We start from the raw sequence: 22020 nt of genomic DNA on the forward strand, positions 1-22020 counted from the left end.
CGTTAAAGTGATAATTAACTCCTATCCTCTAGGGATCAAGGAAAAACTTTTAGGAGGAAATACCTAGTACGGGATTTAAAAGATGAACAGGAATTAAAAACCATGCGTTGAAGTTTGAAAGCTGACAGTGAAGGGTAGGCACTGGTTAGTGACAAAAGATGAGGCTAGAGTGATCAGAAGATGTCAGATCAAAAGTGCTTTAAGAAATCATCTTAGGACTTTTAGGGATTCTATGATTCAAGAAACAGAGAGCTATGTTAGGGTGATAAGAAAGAGAATAAAAGGATCATATTTTGCAAAAATGATTCTGATTGCAAAATGAAAATGAACTGGATTGCTAAACCAAAGTTGAAAGGAGAGGTAGGAGAGAAAAAATAACCCAAGTAAGAGGACGGTAACTTGAGTTAGAATGGTGTCAGTGGGTACTTACGTAAGTGCATACACTTGAGATCTAGAAGGACTGGAGTCTCCTAGGAGTGGAATTAAAGCTTACACACACTGTATTCTATATAACCACTCATCTACCCATCTACCCTTAATTAAGCAACAAATTTACTAATTTACAAATGTAAACCATTTGCTACTCTTTCTTAAAATATCAATAGCTGAATGTTTTAATTCCAATTTACAAAAGCCCCCCAAGATTAGAAAAGGTTTGAAGATGGAAGTAGATTTTAAGGTGGATTTTGAAAAATAAGCTTGTTACTACCTATTTATTAATGGAAAATAATAAAAATGGATTAAGGACAATAAATGAAATCTTGATCTAAAATATTAAGGATGATAATAAAAATCTGGCATGTGGAACTGAAAGGATGATAGTACCCTTTACTAACAGAGAAAACACAGGAAAAGGCAAAGGGTGTATATACGGATGTGTGGATGAGAGTGAGAGAGAGTGTGTGAGTGTGTGTGTGTCTGTGTGTGTGTGTAGAGAGAGACAGACTGGAATGGAAATGGTAATAGTAAATAGTTTTTGTTTTGTTCCGTGTTTTTAGTAAACACAGTATTGAAAAGGCTATATTAGCAGCACGTAAGTACTGATAACAACCAAGCAAGGATATGACATTCAAAACTGAGATATATTTAATACTCAAGAGAGAAAAGTGGACTGGAGACAGAAACTTGGATGTTAGGAAGCATATACGTGGTAACTGAAATTCTGAGAAGCAGCTAATTTTCAAGGAGAATATGTAGAGTAGGAAGTAAGATGACCAAGACAGATTCTTAAAAGACACTTACATTTTACAAATTGGCAGTGTAAATGATGTCCATAGAAAAGACTGAGAAGATGAGCCAGAAGACTTAAAATGAAAATTAGGAGATCAAGGTATTTCAAAAATAAAGGCAAGAAGGAGTCTTTTGGGGGAAAAATAAGAAGTCAACAATATTCAGTGCTGCCAAGTTAAAGACTCAAATGTCTCTGGCAATGAGCATCAAAAAGATAGTTAACCTTTAAAAGGCAATTTCATTTAAGAAAGAAGAAAATGGAAGGTGAGACAGAAGAGACTGCTACGAGCAAGTCTTTCAAGAAATCTGGTTATAGGGGCGCCTGGGTGGCACAGCGGTTAAGCGTCTGCCTTCGGCTCAGGGCGTGATCCTGGCGTTCTGGGATCGAGCCCCACATCAGGCTCCTCTGCTATGAGCCTGCTTCTTCCTCTCCCACTCCCCCTGCTTGTGTTCCCTCTCTCCCTGGCTGTCTCTATCTCTGTCAAATAAATAAATAAAATCTTTAAAAAAAAAAAAAAAAAGAAAGAAATCTGGTTATAAAAATGACAGGATATAGAGACTAGAATAGAGGGATATACAATTGAAGCAGAGTTTTTGGTTTCATTTGTCTTCTGAAAGGAGGGAACCAGTAGAGAACAAAAGGCTGACGAAAGAAGATAATGAAGGTACCCACAGAAGAGTCCCTCATGTAGCAGGGTATGGGATTCAAAGCACAGATGAAACATTACCTTTCAACAAAGGAAAAAAAGAATGCATCCACATAACGGTATCAGTATGCATGCGCGCGCACCACGTGCGTGTGTGTGTGTGTGTGTGTGTGTGTATTTTCTACTCACAAAAATTTAAGTTCTTGCAGAACAAAAATATGTTTGGACACATCTGTAAATCAAAATTTTAATAACGGTCTTCTCTGTGGCTGGGATCATGGTCTATGTTGTTTTATTATGTTTTTTCACATTTTCCAATTTTCTATGTATAATAAGCATTTAATTATTTAAAAATCTCTTTGCCCACTGAACTATAAAGAGCAGTTCATCATTAATGCAGGAAATTTAGAAAAATAAAAGCAGAAAGGGAAAAAAACAATACCTATAATCTACCAATGTACTACTGTAGAGGTTAAGAAAATATATGTCACAGTTATTAAATTTTCTCTCAGAAAAAAAAACATTAATGGAAACACAGAATTGAGATAATCAAAACTGATAACTGACTCTCTCATTTAGACATGAAAAAAGAGTGGATTCCAGTTTCCTCTTAGCTGCTAAGTCTTCATTTTAAAAGAAGATTAATAAGTCTCCACTTACAAAGGCTGAATTTGGGTATTTGAAGATTATTAATTTAGAGGTAAATTTTAATACTGCCTTCTTTCCTGGCCATAACTATTTTTAGTATTTAAATATTAGTGTAAATATAAATAACATCTAACATTCATGCTCACTGGCAACGACTGAGAAAAAAGGAAAATTAAAATGGAGGCTTACAGTTGTGGTAAATTTGGTCTAACAAAGGGATCATTCTCTGCTCCATTGACTGCTTTGTTTTTCCTCTGTTTTGGTTCAGAATTGGTAGAGGGTGCCTGAGAATTATTAGCTGTGGGAGGTTTACGTTTGGCTAGAAGTTTCCTTTGCCTTTCAATATCTTCCCTTTGCTGATTCACCCATTCTTGTTGCCTGTATAAAAATAAATGTAAAAAACCATATTAACTTTTCATTACTCTTCACAGTTAAAACATGAATATACTAATAAACATGAAAAAGCATATAACAAACAAAAATTATGGTTCCACCTTTCTGAACGTATTTGTACTCACTGTCCAGGTCTCATCTGAAGCATTCACTTCTAAATTCCCAAATCCCCTGAACTAGGGAAAGATTTGTTGCTATATTTAATCTCATGGTACCTTGTAGATCTCTAGCTCCTTCTTTCTAGTGAGTATCATTCCTTCTAGATACTTGATTAGAATGTCTCTGAACTGTGTTACTCCACGAGAACGGAGACCACATCTATTTTACATCCTATTGTATCCCTAGTGCCCAGCATAATCATCAGCACATATTAGGAATTCAGTAAAAACTTGCTCAATTAAACAAATGGGCTATTAAAATAAAGAACAGAGGTAAGCACAGAGTAGCTTTTAAACATGAATCTCATCGCTTTGTGTTTGTAGAAAAACTTAAAAAAGACAACTTAATAGAGTTTTCTAAATTTGTCTTTGTCAAAAAGATTTTGGGAATGTGCAAGCACTACCTTGAAATGAAACAAAAATTGACCTAAATATAAGAAACTGATGAAGAAAAGAATTTTGACAATTTGAAGGAAACAAGAAAACAAAAATAAGGGAAATAAGAAAAATTAGCAGGGCTTTGAAAAATGAGCAATTAATAAAAGTAAAAATATTACTGCTTCCCGTTCAAGAATCTAAAGCTTACTAATTCTAAAAACTAATAAATATCATGTCTATTATAAAAATATAGGTTAGAGATTTCAGCAATTATCCCATCACACAACTTGTTTGCATAGTAACCATGTTCCCTTTTAGGTCACCTCAACATGCTAAGAAAAAATTTTTAAAACTCTACATGGTTATGATACTTAGATTTAAAGCAAGACAAATGTTTCAACTCCTTGGCTCCCCCTGCCATCAAAGCAGAACTACAGAACTTCTACTCTGCTGACCCAAAATTGGCTTTACACAAATTGCCTGTTCCTATGATTCTCGCCAGATAATAGTAGAGTATGACCAGAATGAAAGACTCAATAGCCACCTAGGCAGAAGAGTAAAAGGGTGGAGAAAATTCAAGAACAGGAGTTTAACCCAATTTTCCTTTGGAAATAGAAATAACTTCATTTTATTAAAAAAGTTAATTTTTAAAGCTAGTTTAGAGCACAATTAAGATGCTATAAATGAAAACAAATGGCAATAATCCTAGTGTTTAAAATCCTAATGGAAAGTAAAGAATTACTGGAATGAATATAAAGCTAATATCTGATTATTTAGGAATGACTACACAATTTAGGGATCATTAATTTAACATTACTAATATTTATTTCTCTTCTCATCCACCAACTACTTTGGGGTATATCGCTGATAAACTACTTAGGGTTATATCGCTGATAAACTACTTAATTCACACTGATAAGCAGCTTGATTTAAAATACGCATATATAACAACACACAGTAGGCCCTCAATACAAGAAATGCAAGTGATTTTTTTAAAAAAAGAATACTTTTTATTATGAAAGAATGTAACTCAGGAAGAGCCAGATGAAAGAGATACACAGGGCAAGGTGTGGGGAGAGAGTGTGGGGCTTCCAGGCTCTAACTGCTCCACTCTCCCAAACCTCCATGTGTTCACCAACCCAGAAGCTCCAAGTTTGCTCTTGACAGCTACAAACAGAGCTTATATTTTAGATTTGCATTTTTAGTTTGTATTTAAGGTTATATTATGTAGCCTATTTTATTCACTATCAGGACAACTGTAGATCTGAGTTTAGTAGTAGAGGTTCTTACTTATATAACAGTCAAAAATCATGGTTTCTATCCCAACTATATCTCCTAGTCTCTACTTCACTGTCAGTATTTTAGCTCAAGCCTAATCATCTTTCTTTTGAATACCTCAGCTGTCAATAATTTATCTTATTTCCAGTATTAGCCCCACATTATCACCAGTTATCTTTCTAAAACTCAATTCTGACCACACACACTACATACAAACCCTTAATAGCTCCGTATAATCCACAGAATTAATGCCAAACTCTCCAGCATCACAAGAACTACGTTCTTCATTATGGTACACCTAGGATCCAGCACAGCCGGTGCTGAACAAAAGCTGAATAAATCAACTGCGAGAGAGAGAAGGCCACTCTGTGCAAAGTCCTGGGAACCAGTGTTTGAAACAGCAATGTTTACATACTGAGATACAGCTTTGCCTCCATTTTCCATATAACTCTATGATCTGAGGTAGATGTTGGCACTACTCCTGTTTTTGAGGTTTAAAAATTTTTCCTGTGAAAACAAAAAAGTAGCACAGGTCCTGGCTCCTCAATACGTAGTCAATCTATCCCTATCTACCACCATCTGAACTCAATTTCTGTTTTAAAGTTTGCCTCAGAGATGCTAAAGCTACATATTCCTCAACTGATTTATGAATTATTGTATCTGAAGCAGAAGAGAAAAAGTTCCTGTCTTTTCCACAGGAATAGAAAGCACACAAGTGCTGAGTATTAACACTGAAGTAAGGACTGGAGAATGTGGAAAAAACTAAGTAGAAAAATCCCAAGATATACATATATATATATCTTTTATACATATATACATGTAAATCTCCCAATGAAAATTAAAATTTCCTCCCAAATCTTCTATAAAGCTAGAAGATACGTTTGTATTTTGGAAAGTCATACTTAGAATAATATATCATATAGTATGGATGAATGCTAACTAATCAAGAAGTCCGCTAAAGCTGCAACTGTAACACTTTTGTTTTATGTTCCTTTCAAATGTACTAAATGCTGTGATTTCAAAGAGCAGTAAGGAGTAGAAATAGAACATAATTCCAAATCTATAATCTTTGGAAGTAACAAAAACCCAAAGGAACACCACATTTTTTAAAATGTAAGAATGACTAACTTCACAAGATTCTGAAACGCAAAACCATCTGTCCATTGTTCAGTAAATGAAGCACCATGTCTAACTGTTGTGAAGTGCCCAAGGCGTAATCGGTCTTGCATACTCTTCTCTCGGCTTGACAGTTTTTCTTGTGTACTCTGAAAAAAGGAGGAAAAAATCATCAATTTTATTCATTTAAATTTAAAACTGTACAAGGTGAAAAGGGGTCAGTGGAATGAAAAAGAAAATTCACTGAACTTTCAACTTACCTTTTCAATAAGCAGCTTCTTGCTCATTGATATGCACTTATTTAATCGTTCTTTGTATTTTTCAAGTAATTTTTGTTGTTCATCTATTTGCCGTCTGAGATCACAGTTAGCCTACAACATAAGTAAAAATGAAAAGGTCTAAAATTTGGGTATATAAGACACTTAGGAATATTCTTACATTCTGAATAAATTACATAAAAAGAAAGGATAAATCAAGTAAGTATCTGAGTATGATACTAAAAAAATTTTTTTAAGCATCTACTAACCATGGGATAATACTGTTAAATGTTACGTAACTGTACAGTGGAAAGTACATGGAATTTGTATCCATACACCATGGGTTCAAATCAACACCCTAAGGTATGTAACCTTGGCTAAGTCAAGTCACTTATCTGAACCTTGGCTTATTCTTTTTATATTTCTAGAACAGGGGCAATACTATCTACTTCACTTAGTTAAAAATAACTAAAATATAGTATATAAAGTGTCTAACACTTAAAAATGAATATGAGTTCTTTTCCATCTTTTGTAACTGATAAAAGTTTTTTCTCCATTAAACTTGTGGATGGCACTACAGATGCCTACCCAACAGCAAACTATTTCCACCATCTTTCCTGGCAACAAGATATCAATTCTGTTGACTTTGTAGGAAACCATATTGCTCAGGGAAGAGGCTTTCTCTAAACTCAGGAGATTAGCTGGATTAGTCTAGTCCGGTGACAAAAGAATAACCTGGAGGGCTTGTTGTAATACGGATTGCTGGGACACACTCTCAAAAGTTTCTGTGTAAGGAGGTCTGAGGTAGAGTCTGAAAATTTACTGCTAATAAATACCCCAGTAATGCTGATGCTTCTGGTCTGGGAATCAACTTTGAGAAACATAGGTCTCAATCATGGTGGAAGGCAAAAGATCGTGGCATAATATATTGCAAATGCTAGAAGAAAATACCAGCCAACTTAAATTATATACCTAATCAAAATGTTTTTCAAGGAAAAGGTAAAATAAAGAAACTCTCAGAGGACCATAGATGGAATTTAGCAAAAACAAACCCACTTCAACAAAACCCCAACAAATTGCGTGTGTGACTTCAAAATTGGATTCTAACATTTCTCTATAACTACAAAGGGCCAAACATAGCCAAAAAGAGAGGATATTTCTTCAATCACAAATCAAGATTTAATATAAAGCCACAGCAATTATAATCACCCAAATCTATTTCCTTTCTTCATTAAGTAATAAAAAACAACATTTTATTCTGGATCGATACATACCTAGCTAAACTATCATAATGGTGACTCTAATAAATTTTTTTTTTAAAAAGATTTTATTTATTTATTTGACAGAGATAGAGACAGCCAGCGAGAGAGGGAACACAAGCAGGGGGAGTGGGAGAGGAAGAAGCAGGCTCATAGCAGAGGAGCCTGATGTGGGGCTCGATCCCACAACGCCGGGATCACGCCCTGAGCTGAAGGCAGACGCTTAATCGCTGTGCCACCCAGGCGCCCCATAATAAATATTTTGTACCTTGATATGACCTTCAAGATAAAAGCCATACACTAAGGATAAGGGAGCAAAAAAACTAAAGGAGCCAAGATCCCCTATGAGACTGTGAAGAAGAAATCACACCTGAGTTGCCCAGTTCTGTTCTTCTCTCAAAAAATAATATTGTATTCTCTTAAAGTATTGTTGCTTATGTTATCTGTTACTAATAAAGACAATTGCTAAATGATTAAAAAAAATACTGTGGTATCAGTATAGGAATACACAAATACAACATGGGACAGAACAGAGAATATATAATAGATCTACTTATATATGGAACCTAGATTATACAAGGAAACTGGCAGAAAAGAGTGGTCTTTTTAAATTACATGAGCTGGGCAAATGATTATCTATATAGAAAGAAATTAAAATGAAACTGAATTTCACACCAAACCCAAAAACATTTCCAGTGAGTATGAAACACCAGACTATAGAAGTTTTCAAAGAAAACATCTTTTTGATTTAGAGGAACAACTTTATGATCTTAGGAGTTAAAAAAAAATTAGTTCTTTTTGTATAACTTTGATAATAATTTGGTACAAACAAAACATAAACTACAAACAAAAAGACGTATTTAATCATATAAAATTTGGCAATTTGCCACTGGGAGAAAATCAATACATATGAACAACAAAAAACTGGTATCCAAAAAAAAAAGCACTCCTATATACTAACAATGAGACAGAAGAAAGAGAAATTAAGGAGTTGAACCCATTTACAACTGCACCCAAGACCATAAGATACCTAGGAATAATCCTCACCAAAGAGGCAAAGGATCTGTACTCAGAAAACTATAGAACACTCACGAAAGAAATTGAGGAAGACACAAAGAAATGGAAAAACGTTCCATGTTCATGGACTGGAAGAACAAATATTGTTAAAGTGCCTATGCAACCTAGAGCAATCAACACATCCAATGCAATCCCTATCAAAATACCATCAACTTTTTTCACAGAGTGGGAACAAATAATCCTAAAATTTATACGGAACCAGAAAAGACCCTGAATAGCCAAAGGAATGTTGAAAAAGAAAACCAAAACTGGCAGCATCACAATCCGGTCTTCAAGCTCTATTCCAAGGCTGTAATCATCAAGACAGTATGGTACTGGCACAAAAACAGATACATAGATCAATGGAACAGAATAGAGAACCCAGAAATGGACCCTCAACTCTATGGTCAACTAATCTTTAACAAAGCAGGAAAGAAGACAGTCTCTTCAACAAATGGTGTTGGGAAAATCGGACAGCCACATGCAGAAGAATGAAACTGGACCATTTCCTTACACCATACACAAAAACAGACTCAAAATGGATGAAAGACCATTGGGAGACAGGAATCCATCAAAATCCTAGAGGAGAACACAGGCAGCAACCTCTTTGACCTCAGCCACAGCAACTTCTTGCTAGACATGTCTCCAAAGGCAAGGAAAACAAAGGAAAAATGAAATATTGGGACTTCATCAAGATGAAAAGCTTTTGCACAGCAAAGGAAACAGTTGACAAAAACCAAAAGACTACTGAAAGAATGGGAGAAGTTATTTGCAAATGTCTTATCCAAAACCTATAAAGAACTTATCAAACTCAACACCCAGAGAACAAATCCAATCAAGAAATGGGCAGGAGACGCGAACAGACATTTCTCCAAAGAAGACATCCAAATGGCCAACGGACAAATGAAAAAACGCTCAACATCACTCGGCATCAGGGAAATACAAATCAAAACCACAATGTGATACCACTTCCCACAGATCAGAATGGCTAAAATCAACAAGCCAGGAAATGAGATATTGGCAAGGATTCCGAAAAAGGGGAACCCTCTTGCACTGTTGGTGGGAATGCAAGCTGGTGCAGCTGCTCTGGAAAACAGTATGGAGGTTCCTCAAAAAGTTGAAAATAGAGCTACCCTACAACCCAGCAATTGCAGTACTAATTATCTACCCCAAAGATACAAATGTAGTGACCCGAAGGGGTACCTGCACCTCAGTGTTTATAGCAGCAATGTCCACAACAGCCAAGCTATGGAAAGAGCCCAGATATTTATCGACAGATGGAATGGATAAAGAAGATGTGGTGTATATATATGTACAACAGAATATTGTGCAGCCATCAGAAAAAAAAAAAAAGAAATCTTGCCATTTGCAATGATGTGGATGGAATTAGAGGGTATTATGCTAAGTGAAGTAAGTAAATCAGAGAAAGAATTATATGCTCTTACTCATATGTGGAATTTAAGAAACAAAACGGGATCATAGGGGAAGAGAGGAAAAAATAAAACAAGATGAAACTACAGAGGGAGACAAACCATAAGAGACTTAATCATAGGAAACAAGCTGAGGGTTGCTGGAGGCGAGGGGGTGGAGGGACAGGGTAACTGGATGATAAACATTAAGGAGGGCATGTGATGGAATGAGCACTAGGTATTATATAGGACTGAGGAATCACAGGCCTGTACCTTTGAAACCAGTAATACATTACTTGTTGAGTAACTGAATTTAAATAAAAAAATGTTTTAAAAGTAAAAAAAAAAAACCATAAATAGCAACCCATTAAGAAAAATGAGCAAAAGCATGATCAGTTATTTCTAAGAAACATAGTTAATAAATATTTTTTAAAAGATGCTAGAAAATAAGAGAACACATAAGAAAAAATAAAAGACACTTTGTTACATCCATCAAACTGGCCAAAAAATTTATTGTATCCGATTATAATAAGCCTTAGCAAAGATAATAAGCAACAAGACCATTTATTGCCCACTGGTCATAGGAGTGCAAATTAATCCAACCACTTTAGGGAAAATTTGGCATTATAAAGCAAAATTGAACATGTGCATGCCATGTACTCTGGCCATGTATCTCTCAAGGCATATAATATAAGACAAATTTTTCCACAATTGCCCTAGAAGACATGTACAATAATGTTCTTAGCAGAATTGTTCTTATTAGCAAAAAGTAGAAACAAAATGTCCACCAAGAGCAGAACAAATATATTACGGTATATTCATATAATGCCTTACTATATATAGCATGAAATGAAAAAATTACATGACAATTCCACATATAATGTTTAGTGAAAACAAGCAGGGCAAAAGGGTACACAGAGCGTAATTTTATGGAAAGTTCAAAAATAAACTGAAGGGTGCCTGAGTGGCTCAGTCGGTTAACCATCGGCCTCCGGCTTAGGTCATGATCCCAGAGTTCTGGAATCAAGTCCCACGTCAGACGCCTTGCTCAGCGGGGAGTCTGCTTCTCTGACCCTCCCCTGGCTTGTGCACTCTCTTTCTCACATTCTCTCTCATATAAATAAATAAAATTTAAAAAAATTAAATAAACTGAAATATGTTAAGAATGTAAAGATACATATGATAAAACCATAATAAAAGGCATAATAAATACAGAACTTAGAACAGTAGTTAATGGTAAAAGGATGTGAGAGAGTGATTGGGATGGGATCAGGAAAGGCAAACCGGATGTTTCAAAGGTATCTGTAATTGTGGTAGGATCACAGATGAGACGCTGGTTTTATTGAGTTTCTATTCCAATAGATCTCAATGCTGGCTTAAATTATAATCATCTGGAGGAGCTTTGTTTTTGCTTTTGGTTTTTTTGGAGGAGCTTTTAAAACTACCAGTGCCCAAGCCCCACATCACATCAATTTAATCAGAATCCCTCAGGATGGAGTTGAGGCATGGGTATCTTTAAAAAGTGCCTCCCACCCTTCCCATTTGGTGTTCTACTGAACAGCAAGGGGTGAGAACCACTGCTTCTTACCTTACTCACATTATAAGTATTTTCTGACGTGTCCTTTTATAAAGTTTCCACTAAAAATCTCACAGGATTGCAGCAGTTACTTCATTTTGTATAATATCAAATGTCACTCAGGTTTATAACAAAATCAATTACCTTTAAAACTAACAAGAAATGGCCATGTCTTATGACAGCTGATTGAATAAAAATAAATTTTATAAACTTCCCTTTATTTCTCCAACTGTTTCTCAATTCACATTTATTTTTTTAAAGATTTATATATTTTAGAGACAGAGAGAGCATGAGTGGGAGGGGCAGAGGGAGAGGGAGAGAGAAGCTCAAGCTGATTCCACTCTGAGCCCAACTCGGGGCTTAATCTCATGATTCAGAGATCAAGAGCTGAGCTTAAGCCAACAGCCGGACACTTAACCAACTGTGCCACCCAGATGTCCCCTCAATTCACATTTAAAGAGCTAATAATTTTCACTTTAAAATAGTGATTTTTCACATACCTAAAACTACCAGAAAAAGTTTATTTTTTTTCCCAGCTAAAGAATTTTTTATAATGCTAAGTATTTCTTCAAGTTTTATTACTGCCAAATAATTTATTCAATTTTTCCCCCCTCCATGACTTATTACTTACCCTGAGCAAGTCATCTATACGACCTTCCTTCTTTTCCAGGTCCTGGTTTTTATTACTTTCTAATGCTGCTAATTTCAGCATTGTAAGATCAGTCTAAATGAAAGAAAGCTATTTTATTATCTCCATTATACATATCATTGCATGCAAATATAAAACTATATTTTAGTGCTTTTAAAAACAAAAAAAAATCTGAGTTTGTGTATGTAAAAGTTATTCCAAAAAGTCTTAGTAAAGTTTTAAGTTTTAACATCTTCAGAAGTGTAAGTTCTACAAGCTTACAAAGAAACATTTAAAAAACTGATTACTAAAAGTTTTAGAATATTGTTAAGTTACTCATTAAAATTCAATATAACGACTGCTTTATGCCATCAACCGCTGCTGATTTTTGGACACAGCAAAAACTTTCATGAGCTATGCATTGACTGAAAGCAATGTACTTGTAATCCTAGCCTAAAGATCATCCAAAGAAAGAAGTTTTGATGCATATACAACAGCTTGGACATGACCTAACAGAAAAGTCTAATGGCAATAAACTGGGGTAATAAAGGTGGCTAAGCATCCAAAAGCCGTCACATGTAAAAAGTTAAAATGAAAAACTCAGTACTCAAACTTCATAAAATCAAATAAGCATACAAGATAAATAATTTTCAAATGATATCTGTAAGTGTATAGCATATAGGAATATACATAAATACAGACACCCAAAATGAACTGCTTTAATGTTCACTTATGACAAAATAATAGCTTCAGGAAAACATTGATTTGGATGGTATGTTCAAAAAGAAGCAGTAAACAAAACAAACAGTAAACAAAACAAACAGTAAACAAAACCGACATGTCACGCTTGTTCTGTTTATTTAATACGCGTATAACATCTACATATTTAACCTGCATGTAACAAAGGACAAGCCTAGAGTAAAGTAGGTGTTTCAATTTCTTACCCCCTACAAATTGTTTTTTTGTTTAGCAATTAGCTCTCTTGATGTATAATTTTACCTTATGACTATGTCTAAAACAAAGAGAAGACATGTTAGTTATTTGTACTAAGTTTCTTACAAGCCATACAAAAAATTTTATTTACTATTTACCTGAGTAATTTTAAAGGATAACTGCTTTGGTTGTATAATAGGGTGGTCCCCAAAAGCTAATGCAGTAGGAGAAGGGCTATTCGGTCGAACCTCAGAAAAAGATTAAAATTTTTACATTAGCAAGAAAAACATAGGCTTTTGCTCAGCAACAACTACTTAACACTTCTCAAGTTTTTATCAAGATAACAACTGAATTAAAGCATAACTGATTTTTCAAAACTTCCAATCATCATTTATTCAAAAAGCATTCATTTTTAGAGTACCCTCCCTTACATAAGGCACAGTGAAAGAAACAACCATATATTCCCTGCCCTCAAGAAGCTTACATTCTAGAACCATAAAAAATTTTTAATGCTTTCAATCTGTTACATATAACGACAAAATACATTATTTCAAAACAAAAATATTAAAAACAGATGATGATGGTTCAAGAAGTAAAACTGAAAAGATCTTAATATAGAGCTCCTACTACCAAGGACAATAATGCACACCCATGTATAGTGTAATATCAATTTACTGATGAGTTTCATGGTTTATCCAGTTACTAGTTTTAAAACACATCATTGAAAACAGATTATATCACTGTATCAATGCCATCACTATAACTCAAAATTATTGTTGAGTCTGACACTTTATTTTGTATATGGCAATATGTTGTAGTCAAAGTACAAAAGGAGTAAGACACAACTAAGTACATGTCTACAGGCAAGCACTAAAAGGGGACACTGGAAGTAAAGCCAGGGTACTTGAAAAAAATAAATACTCTGATTTTTAAAAATCTTCAATTAATTTTTAAATTACTGAAAGCCAATGCTGCTTTTCTGGTTAGACATTCAACTTTCATATAATAAAAGTAAAGAAAAGATGAAATCCAATAAGCAAAACAATGCATATAAATAGAACCAGATCTTAAAACACCAGCAACAAACCAAAAAGTTGTAAAATATTTTTTAGGCCCAAGATCCTTCTCCCACTTGAACTAAAATGATCCAGGGATAAAGGCTGCCTCCCTTTCCCTTAAGGATTCCTAAAAAGGAATTAAGCTATACTTTAGTGGTTAAGAAATTTAATTGCTAAGAGAGTTCGAAATTAGACACCAGTAACTGAATATGGATACAAGAGTATCATTTTAGGCCCACAGGCTCAAAATCATTCTTTTGTAGAAACATTACTTCGCGGATATAATTAATTCAGGAAATCTATAACTTAAGGATCTCACTTGAAGAAATAAAGTTCTAAGAGCATCAGATCATTAAAAAGAATTTAACTTACCTCATAGAATGATTTTCTAAAAAGATAAATACAAATAAATATACGTAGAAGTTCTCAATGAAAAGTTACTCAGTATACATACATACATATGTTCAGCAGACAGAAGACCACCTACAAATGTAAAAACTTACAGATGAAGAAGGAGTGGAATGTGAATGTGAATTTTGAGGAGAACGGATCGCAGGAGGTATGCCTCTTACTGGACTTGAGCCATTCCCACCTTGGTACTGAGAAAAAAAAGGAAACATCACTCTTTATTAAAATAGGTTTAGCTAGACATTACTTTTGATATGACATTAAGAATTAATTTAAATATATCTCCTTTTAAATTAAATTCAGTAGTGATTTAAATGGGTCAAGAAAAAGCAAAACTAAGGTCAGGTACAGCCGAGTCCTAAAAGACTAGAGAGAGAATACTGATCACAGGAACGTGAAAAGACTATGTTTGGTAAGGACCTTTATTTCTTGAACATTCTGACTATAAGCTGTTACTGACTCAAGATAAATAAATTTCCCCCAAACAATGAACATATACTATTTTTCCTTCACATTTTAATACAGTTCCATCAAAAATGTTTGTTGAAGCGGCAGAATCCCTAACACTCCCAAATTAACATATTTACAAGTAGATGTTAGTGAATGTAATAAACCATCTTAAAACAGAATCATCATTCTCAAGATGTTAAAAATCCAGATGTTTGTAGTACTATATAAAAAATTTTCATAGATCAAGTCCCTTCCCTTTAACAGCACAAAATCTTATAAAAATCAATCCTTTCATTCATGCACAACATGCATTACAGCGCATGACCTAGGTGCATATGAAGAGAAGCCACCTACTGTATTCCACAGCTACCTTTCAAATTTCTCATGTTTCTCTACCAACAATAGAAGGACAAAACAATTCACCTACTGGCTTCCTGTCATGGTATTATGAGAAGACAAGAGATGGGGACCTCCTAGTGTATCTTCCTGTAACCTAGGGACTTCGTCTAATTTTTTTTTTTTTAAATCTACAGTGCCTAGCAGAACTCGTGGCACTTGAGGAGCACCCAAGAGACCCAAGATTTATTTATTTGAATTGATACAACCTTTGGCAAAGCTTGTTAATTGATATTAACACTGAGGGACTGACCTTAACTAAAGAGTGCTAGGTCAACAACACTAGACCATGGTCTGCGACAGCTTTACCGTAGATTCTGTAAACCCAATTAAGAAAAACAATGGATGCTAAAAAAAATTTTTTTTAATGCAGCCCTTCCCGATTGGCAAATTCTGCTCTCACACTCAAGTAAATATAAATATTTTTCAACTGAGTAGATACTGTTTGTTGTTTTAACAATCATATTAACATTCTGTAATGTAAAAGTGGTAGCCAAAAGTATTTCTGTGTAGAAGTAACAAAATATTCTAAACTGGGTAAGAATCTAAATTTACCACTATTTATTATTTTTAGGGGCTCTTAGATTCACACTTGTATCATTATTTAATTTCCATCTACTGGGCTCAAATGTTGCTGCGGTGCTATCATAAAGGCTGCAATGACAGTACAAAACAGTTCTAAACTAGAGGCTATTAGACTTTAACTGCCCTTTTTGTTCTTCTATTTATGTGGTTTTTTTTTTAAGATTTATTTATTTGAGAGCAAGAAAGAGGGCGCACACTCGCACACACGAGCACAGAGGAGAGGGAAAGAGGGAGGAGAGAATCTTAAGTTGACTCCATGCTGAGCGCAGAGCCCTACATGGGGCAGGAATTCATGACCCTGAGATCACCACCTGAGCCGAAACCAAGAGTCGGACGCTCAACCAGCTGCACCACCCAGGTGCTCCTCTTTGCTCTCCCATTTAGAATTTGACTTTAAATAAGCAACTTAACATCTCTGGTCCTCAGTTTCTTCATCTGTAATATAGAAACACCAATGCCTACTGTACCTATCTCCTGGGTTGTCATAAGCAACTATATGAAAAAGCACTCTGAAAATTATGAGGCTCCATTCCAATGTAAAATTTTTTAGCTCCAATGTAAAAAATTTTAAAGCTCCTAGGAAGACAGGACATTACTGCTCTAATCAAGTAGATAAACAAAAGTTGACCTTGTGCTTCAAAGAAATTATTTCAGCCCATAGTAAAATTATATTAAGAACTGGAGATATTTGTTAATAAACTTACTTCAAAATAGTCACTGATTTTGTGGCCACGTCCCCCAATACTTTTTCCTAAAATATAAAAGTAAAAAATTTTTACAGATTTAAAGTTAGTCATGACTATTTATCATATACTGTATCAGAAAAAAAAAAGTGTCAAACTTAATTTCCCTAATACACACAAAAATCACCTGTTTAATAAAAAAGAACATGATATTTTAGCTGGTTAGTGAGGGACATTGAAAAAATTATATTAAGAGCCCTCAAAGGGTAAGATTCCAATTTCAGAAATCCAAAAATCAAATGACATTTCAAAAGAAACATGTCAATTTTTAAAATTCCAGTGACTGGAGAATCAAATAAATAAATGACATTAAAGGATCTTGTTTTTAAAACTACATTATTCATATTGCTTAATGGCTACTATTTTCATAAAAGCTAATCAATGAATAAAAAAACAGAAGTGGCAACTGCGTAACTGACACACCAATTCATACCCGTAAATAATAAAAAAGCTTTGATTAACACAAAACCATACAAACTGACAATAACATGCTTTAACATTAATGTTATTTTGTTAAATGTTTTGATTTTCTAAAAAGTATTCCCAAATTAATAAGATGTTTTTTAATAGACTAGATTTTAAATATTGCTCGTATAACCATATTGATAAAGTGGTCCAAATCATTACATATCACAGTTCTTTAATTAAAAGTTTTGCTCCAAAATGAACTCTTCATCACTTTTATAAATATTAAGAAGGTGCTAAGAAATACAGTGTTAGAGATACTTTTTTGGATGAGAGGCACCCACCCTTCAATGGAACTATATAAAATACATGATTTCTTCAATACAAAGAAAAACTGACAATACCATGAAGTCAAAAGCTTTGGATGATACAAACATACACATTTATCAATTCAATACCGACTTATATTCATTTATTCATTTATTTTATTTGACAAATATTTGAGTGGTTACTATATGCCAGGCATTACTGAGATGAACGAAGGTTACATTTAAAAGTTCAACAACCTTAAATTCTTTTGTGGAACAAGAAAAATCAAGCAAGTACTCAGGACTATAAATGGTACCAAGAAAGTATGAACAGTTTTGTACAGATTTACTTAGAGGTCAGAAATGACTGTAAAGGTTTTACAGGCATACCTTGTTTCATTGAATTTCACTGATACTGTGGTTTTTTTGTTTTGTTTTGTTTTAAACACAAATGGAAGGTTTGTGGAAACCTTGCATTGAGCAAGTCTATAGGCACCATTTTTCCAATAGATAGCATTTGTTCATTTCATGTCTCTGTGTCACATTTTAGTAATTCTCACAATATTTCAAACCTTTTCATTACTATACTATTTGTTATGCCAATTTGTTATCAGTGATCACAAAACTCACTAAAAGCTCAGATGACAGCATTTTTAAGTAATATTTTTAAAATTAAGCTATGTATGATGTTATTTAGACATAATGCCATTGGCACACAATAGACTACAGTATAAACATACTTTTATATACACTAGAAAACTAAAAAATTCATTTGACTCTTTTACCACAATACCTCCTTTATTGTGATGGGTCTGGAACTAAACCTGCAATATTTCTAAGGTATGCCTATAAATCCAAGGAATTTTCCTTCCACCAATAACAACTCTCCTGCAGATTCTGAAGAAGATGCTATTCTTTAATGAAGATAGAGATGGTTTTGGTTGCCCATCCAGAAGCTATGTCCCTAGTTCTTTTTCCCTAACTGAACCCAAACTTGGCTCTGTTAACATTCCCTCCCCCTACACAGCACATGTAGTATCAGAGAAAGCTAACTCCTATTTGGCCTCCATCCTCATTCCCCTCCCCTCCTGACCAGAAATCCAATTTTGTTCAGGTTTCAATGATCCCTTCTCCACAAAGCCTACATTTCTAAAAGGAACTTTTACCCACTTTCGATTTCAGAGATGGACCTGGTTTTTCTAAGGGTAATAGTACATCTGTTGGACATAACTGGGTACAGAATGAACGGACTCATGACTCAATTCTGGCTGACAAGATTACAGGAGAGGTTTGCTCTGGACTTGAAGAAGCTAACCTTCAAAGAAAGGGGGGGAAAAACACAGAATGCCAACCCCTCTCTATAGCAAATACAAGTGTGAAAGCTCAAACAAGTAAATCCAGTCAAAATTAGCAACCATTCTAAAAACATAAGAAAATCAGGTAATTCTTGTGGATAGCAGACCACAAAGAAATAAACATGGATTCTTAAAAACATAGGTTGAACCAACCAACCCAGAAGTCCCACCCTAATTTGGGACCTGCTTTTAAGTGAGTTTTTAAATCTAAAGTTGAAACTATCATAACTAATGTAGCTTTACACTAAATAAAGCTCCAAGTCCACTAACCACAACCCAGTGCACCAAAATTGAGATCTGAGCGGACTGAGATACAAAGTACCGCACATCTACAGAAAGATGCTAGAGTGACTTAACTTCTTCCTTCCACACAGATAGTTGCTGCAAATATATTCCTTGATGCCAGTGCCACATGTAAGTACTAATAAGCCATGGGTTCCTGGCCCTAGTCCTTAAAGCTAAAGAGTGGCTCTAAAACACATAATCATCTGTATAAAGTCATTATATATGACTTAAGAACCAATTTATTGTATTTAATTTTGAGCGGGCAAAAATTAAATGACAATACACTATTTTGTTGTCCATTGTAAGAGTTTTGGAGATGACTTGAAAATCATCTTCTTAACCTATATCACAAAGGGTAGGTATGCAAGAAAGAATGAAGAACAGGTATGGAAAGAAAAAGATGATGCTTTAATAAGCATCTCAATCATTTTTATACATTTTTTCTTTTTTAAATAAAAGAAATAAGCAAGGTTTTGGTACTTGCACTTTAAAGTGACATCTAAAGTTCTTATTCAAAGAAAAGAAGCCATTTCAAAACTGTAATTCAGATAAAGAAAAATGAAAGGTGATAAGGTAATATTTGCCAGGTTTGGACAGGATATTTGCCTTTCTAATTCTCAGGTAAGTAAGTAAATAAACAAACAAATAAATAAATAAAGGAAATGTCAAAAAGCCTACAAACAGTAACCATACACTACCTGTGGTACAAAAGATTTCAATTTCATATTATTATTATTTCTTATGGAAAGTACATTTATAAACTATTATTAACGCATAAATTTATAACAGCTATAGAAATGATAAAAACACAATATTATTTTTACAGTTAAGTTATTAATTGATTAAAAATCAGATTAATTATAAATACTTATTTGGCTCTGAAAGAGTTTGTTTCACTTACCCTGACTACTTTCATTCTGGTTTTCTGCTTTTCTCTTTCTTCCTCTGGATGATTCCGATTGTTTCTTCTCTGGTGTCTACAGAAAGCAAGTTAACAGAATTTAAAGTTACAGTTTTTACATACACAATTATTACAGTCAGTATAAAAATTATTTTTATTTTCAAAACAAAAACTATTTTGTTCAATAGTGCTCATGCGATATAAATGTATAGTTACCTATATACAATTTAAAAGATAGAATTTCCTACTATGTAAATTTTAAATATTCAAAGTATAGAAGTCCTTGTACACATTACTTGAAATTCACATTTATAGAATTTGACCTGAGATGGATGAAAAATCTGAGAGTAAGCAGCCTTATAAAGCACCCTTCAAATTCTTAACTGGATGGGCAAAAAAACAATAAAAACAAGTAAAGAAAAAACCTGTTTTTCCTATTAGTTTTCTATTATTCACACATATTTAGTCTACAAAAGTAAACTTGGGTGAAAAATAAATGGAGAACTCAAACCCCAATATATATACAATCCCTACAATTATTATCTAAAACAATTACAGCAAATTCATAGATTATGCTCTAAATCAGGGGGCAGCAAACTATAGCCCAATGGCCAAATCTCGCTAGCCACCTGTTTTTGTAAAGCCCATTATCTAGGCATGACTTTTACATTTTTAAATAACTGAAAAATGTAATAATTAAAAAATACTGTGATATGAAAATTTTAAGAAATTCAAATTTCAGTGTGCATAAATAAAGTTTTATTGGAACACAGCCACACTCATTCATTTATGTACTGATATGACTGCTTTCACATTATCACTGAAGAGTTAGTTCCCAGAGAGACTATATGGACCACACAACCTAAAACATCTGGCCCTTTACGGAAGAAGTCTGCAGATCCCCAACCCTAGATGACTGCTTGTTCTCAAATAACCATTTTCATCAGGCTAAAATAACAAGTAATTTTTGTGGAGTCTGACAAACTGTTGTGCTTGGTTAAAAATTAAAACTAAGAGCAAAAAGCACAATACAATGGCACAAGGCTCTCAAATTCTAAAAGCTTGGCAAGTATGTCTGGTGGCAGAACAGAGAATGTTTGAATGAATGAAACATCAAGGCAACTTAAAATAAATCTCTAAAGGCAATGCAGTCCCCAAACAAGAAAGAGAAATAATCCATATTTTGTCGTCTCTGAGTAGTCTATTATTAAACAGTATCAGTGACGGCACATAACCTAACTTGTGCTGAGCATCTATGTATGATTCCCCTTCAGTATGATCATGGGGATTTTAAGTTCTCTCACCCCAGTTTGTCAACATGGTAACAGATTCAGATCAGAGAAGATGAAGTGAATGTTCTAGTGTCTGTATTCTTTAACAACAGGAGTTCTATCATCTCACATCTCACCCTCCCATTTCCTCATGCCTAGCATAGATTTATCACTTAATACAATAATATTAAATAATTTACTCAAGGTAACCAGGATTTAAACTGTATTTCCAAGTCCTAAATGCTCTTTTTATCTCTATATGACATGCTACGTGCCCTATATGAAGAATTGAATGCATCAACTACACATTTCAAAATTTTATCATTTATAAATAAAATTATATCCAATAAACTGCCAAATGTTGTCATAACACAAAGCAGAGATCTTAAAGAAATCCACCCTAACGGGCGATCTACTCAGAAGGTACACTGATGTACTAGCAATTTAGGGTAAATAGCTCATTAGTTATCAGACTCAAATAATAACCAATCTTCTCTTTTCCTCAAAATAAAAACAACACCAAATTAAAAATTCTAACCTAACATTTTTATAAAGAACCCTAAAATCTATCTTAAAACAAAAGAGATTCCCAAACATTTTTTCACATACTTCCTTAATCTATGTTTTAAAAAAATGTAATTTAAGATCAAGAAAATATGGTTTTTCACAACAGTTTAATGTTGAACTAATTTTTAAGCATGGCAGGATCCCATGGGAATTCCATCTTAAATCCTAACTAGTTACTTTTGAATAAACAGCAAAAACAACAAACAAATCACACAGAATAATACAATTCTGAAAGTTACACTGGAAACATTTTCTATCTAAATGGTTCCATATCTTTTTCTAAAATATATTCCAAGGAACACTGGATCAGTTAGGTTGAGAA

General features: G+C 34.0%; 1 protein-coding gene across 2 annotated transcripts in view; it reads right to left on the bottom strand.

The window, feature by feature from the left end:
* Positions 1 to 22020, bottom strand: part of TLK1 (tousled like kinase 1) — a 137796-nt gene that overhangs the window by 40464 nt on the left and 75312 nt on the right. For both annotated transcript variants that reach the window (XM_002923909.4, XM_034654726.1), the window contains 8 exons: positions 19861 to 19936; positions 16568 to 16614; positions 14528 to 14623; positions 13125 to 13214; positions 12037 to 12129; positions 6109 to 6219; positions 5861 to 5997; positions 2715 to 2903 (listed from right to left, as the gene is read on the bottom strand). In XM_002923909.4, the coding sequence (XP_002923955.2) occupies positions 2715 to 2903; positions 5861 to 5997; positions 6109 to 6219; positions 12037 to 12129; positions 13125 to 13214; positions 14528 to 14623; positions 16568 to 16614; positions 19861 to 19936 (839 nt within the window). The remainder of the gene's footprint in view (positions 1 to 2714; positions 2904 to 5860; positions 5998 to 6108; positions 6220 to 12036; positions 12130 to 13124; positions 13215 to 14527; positions 14624 to 16567; positions 16615 to 19860; positions 19937 to 22020) is intronic.

This window comes from Ailuropoda melanoleuca, chromosome 2 (assembly GCF_002007445.2).
Source record: "Ailuropoda melanoleuca isolate Jingjing chromosome 2, ASM200744v2, whole genome shotgun sequence".
NCBI lineage: Eukaryota > Metazoa > Chordata > Mammalia > Carnivora > Ursidae > Ailuropoda > Ailuropoda melanoleuca.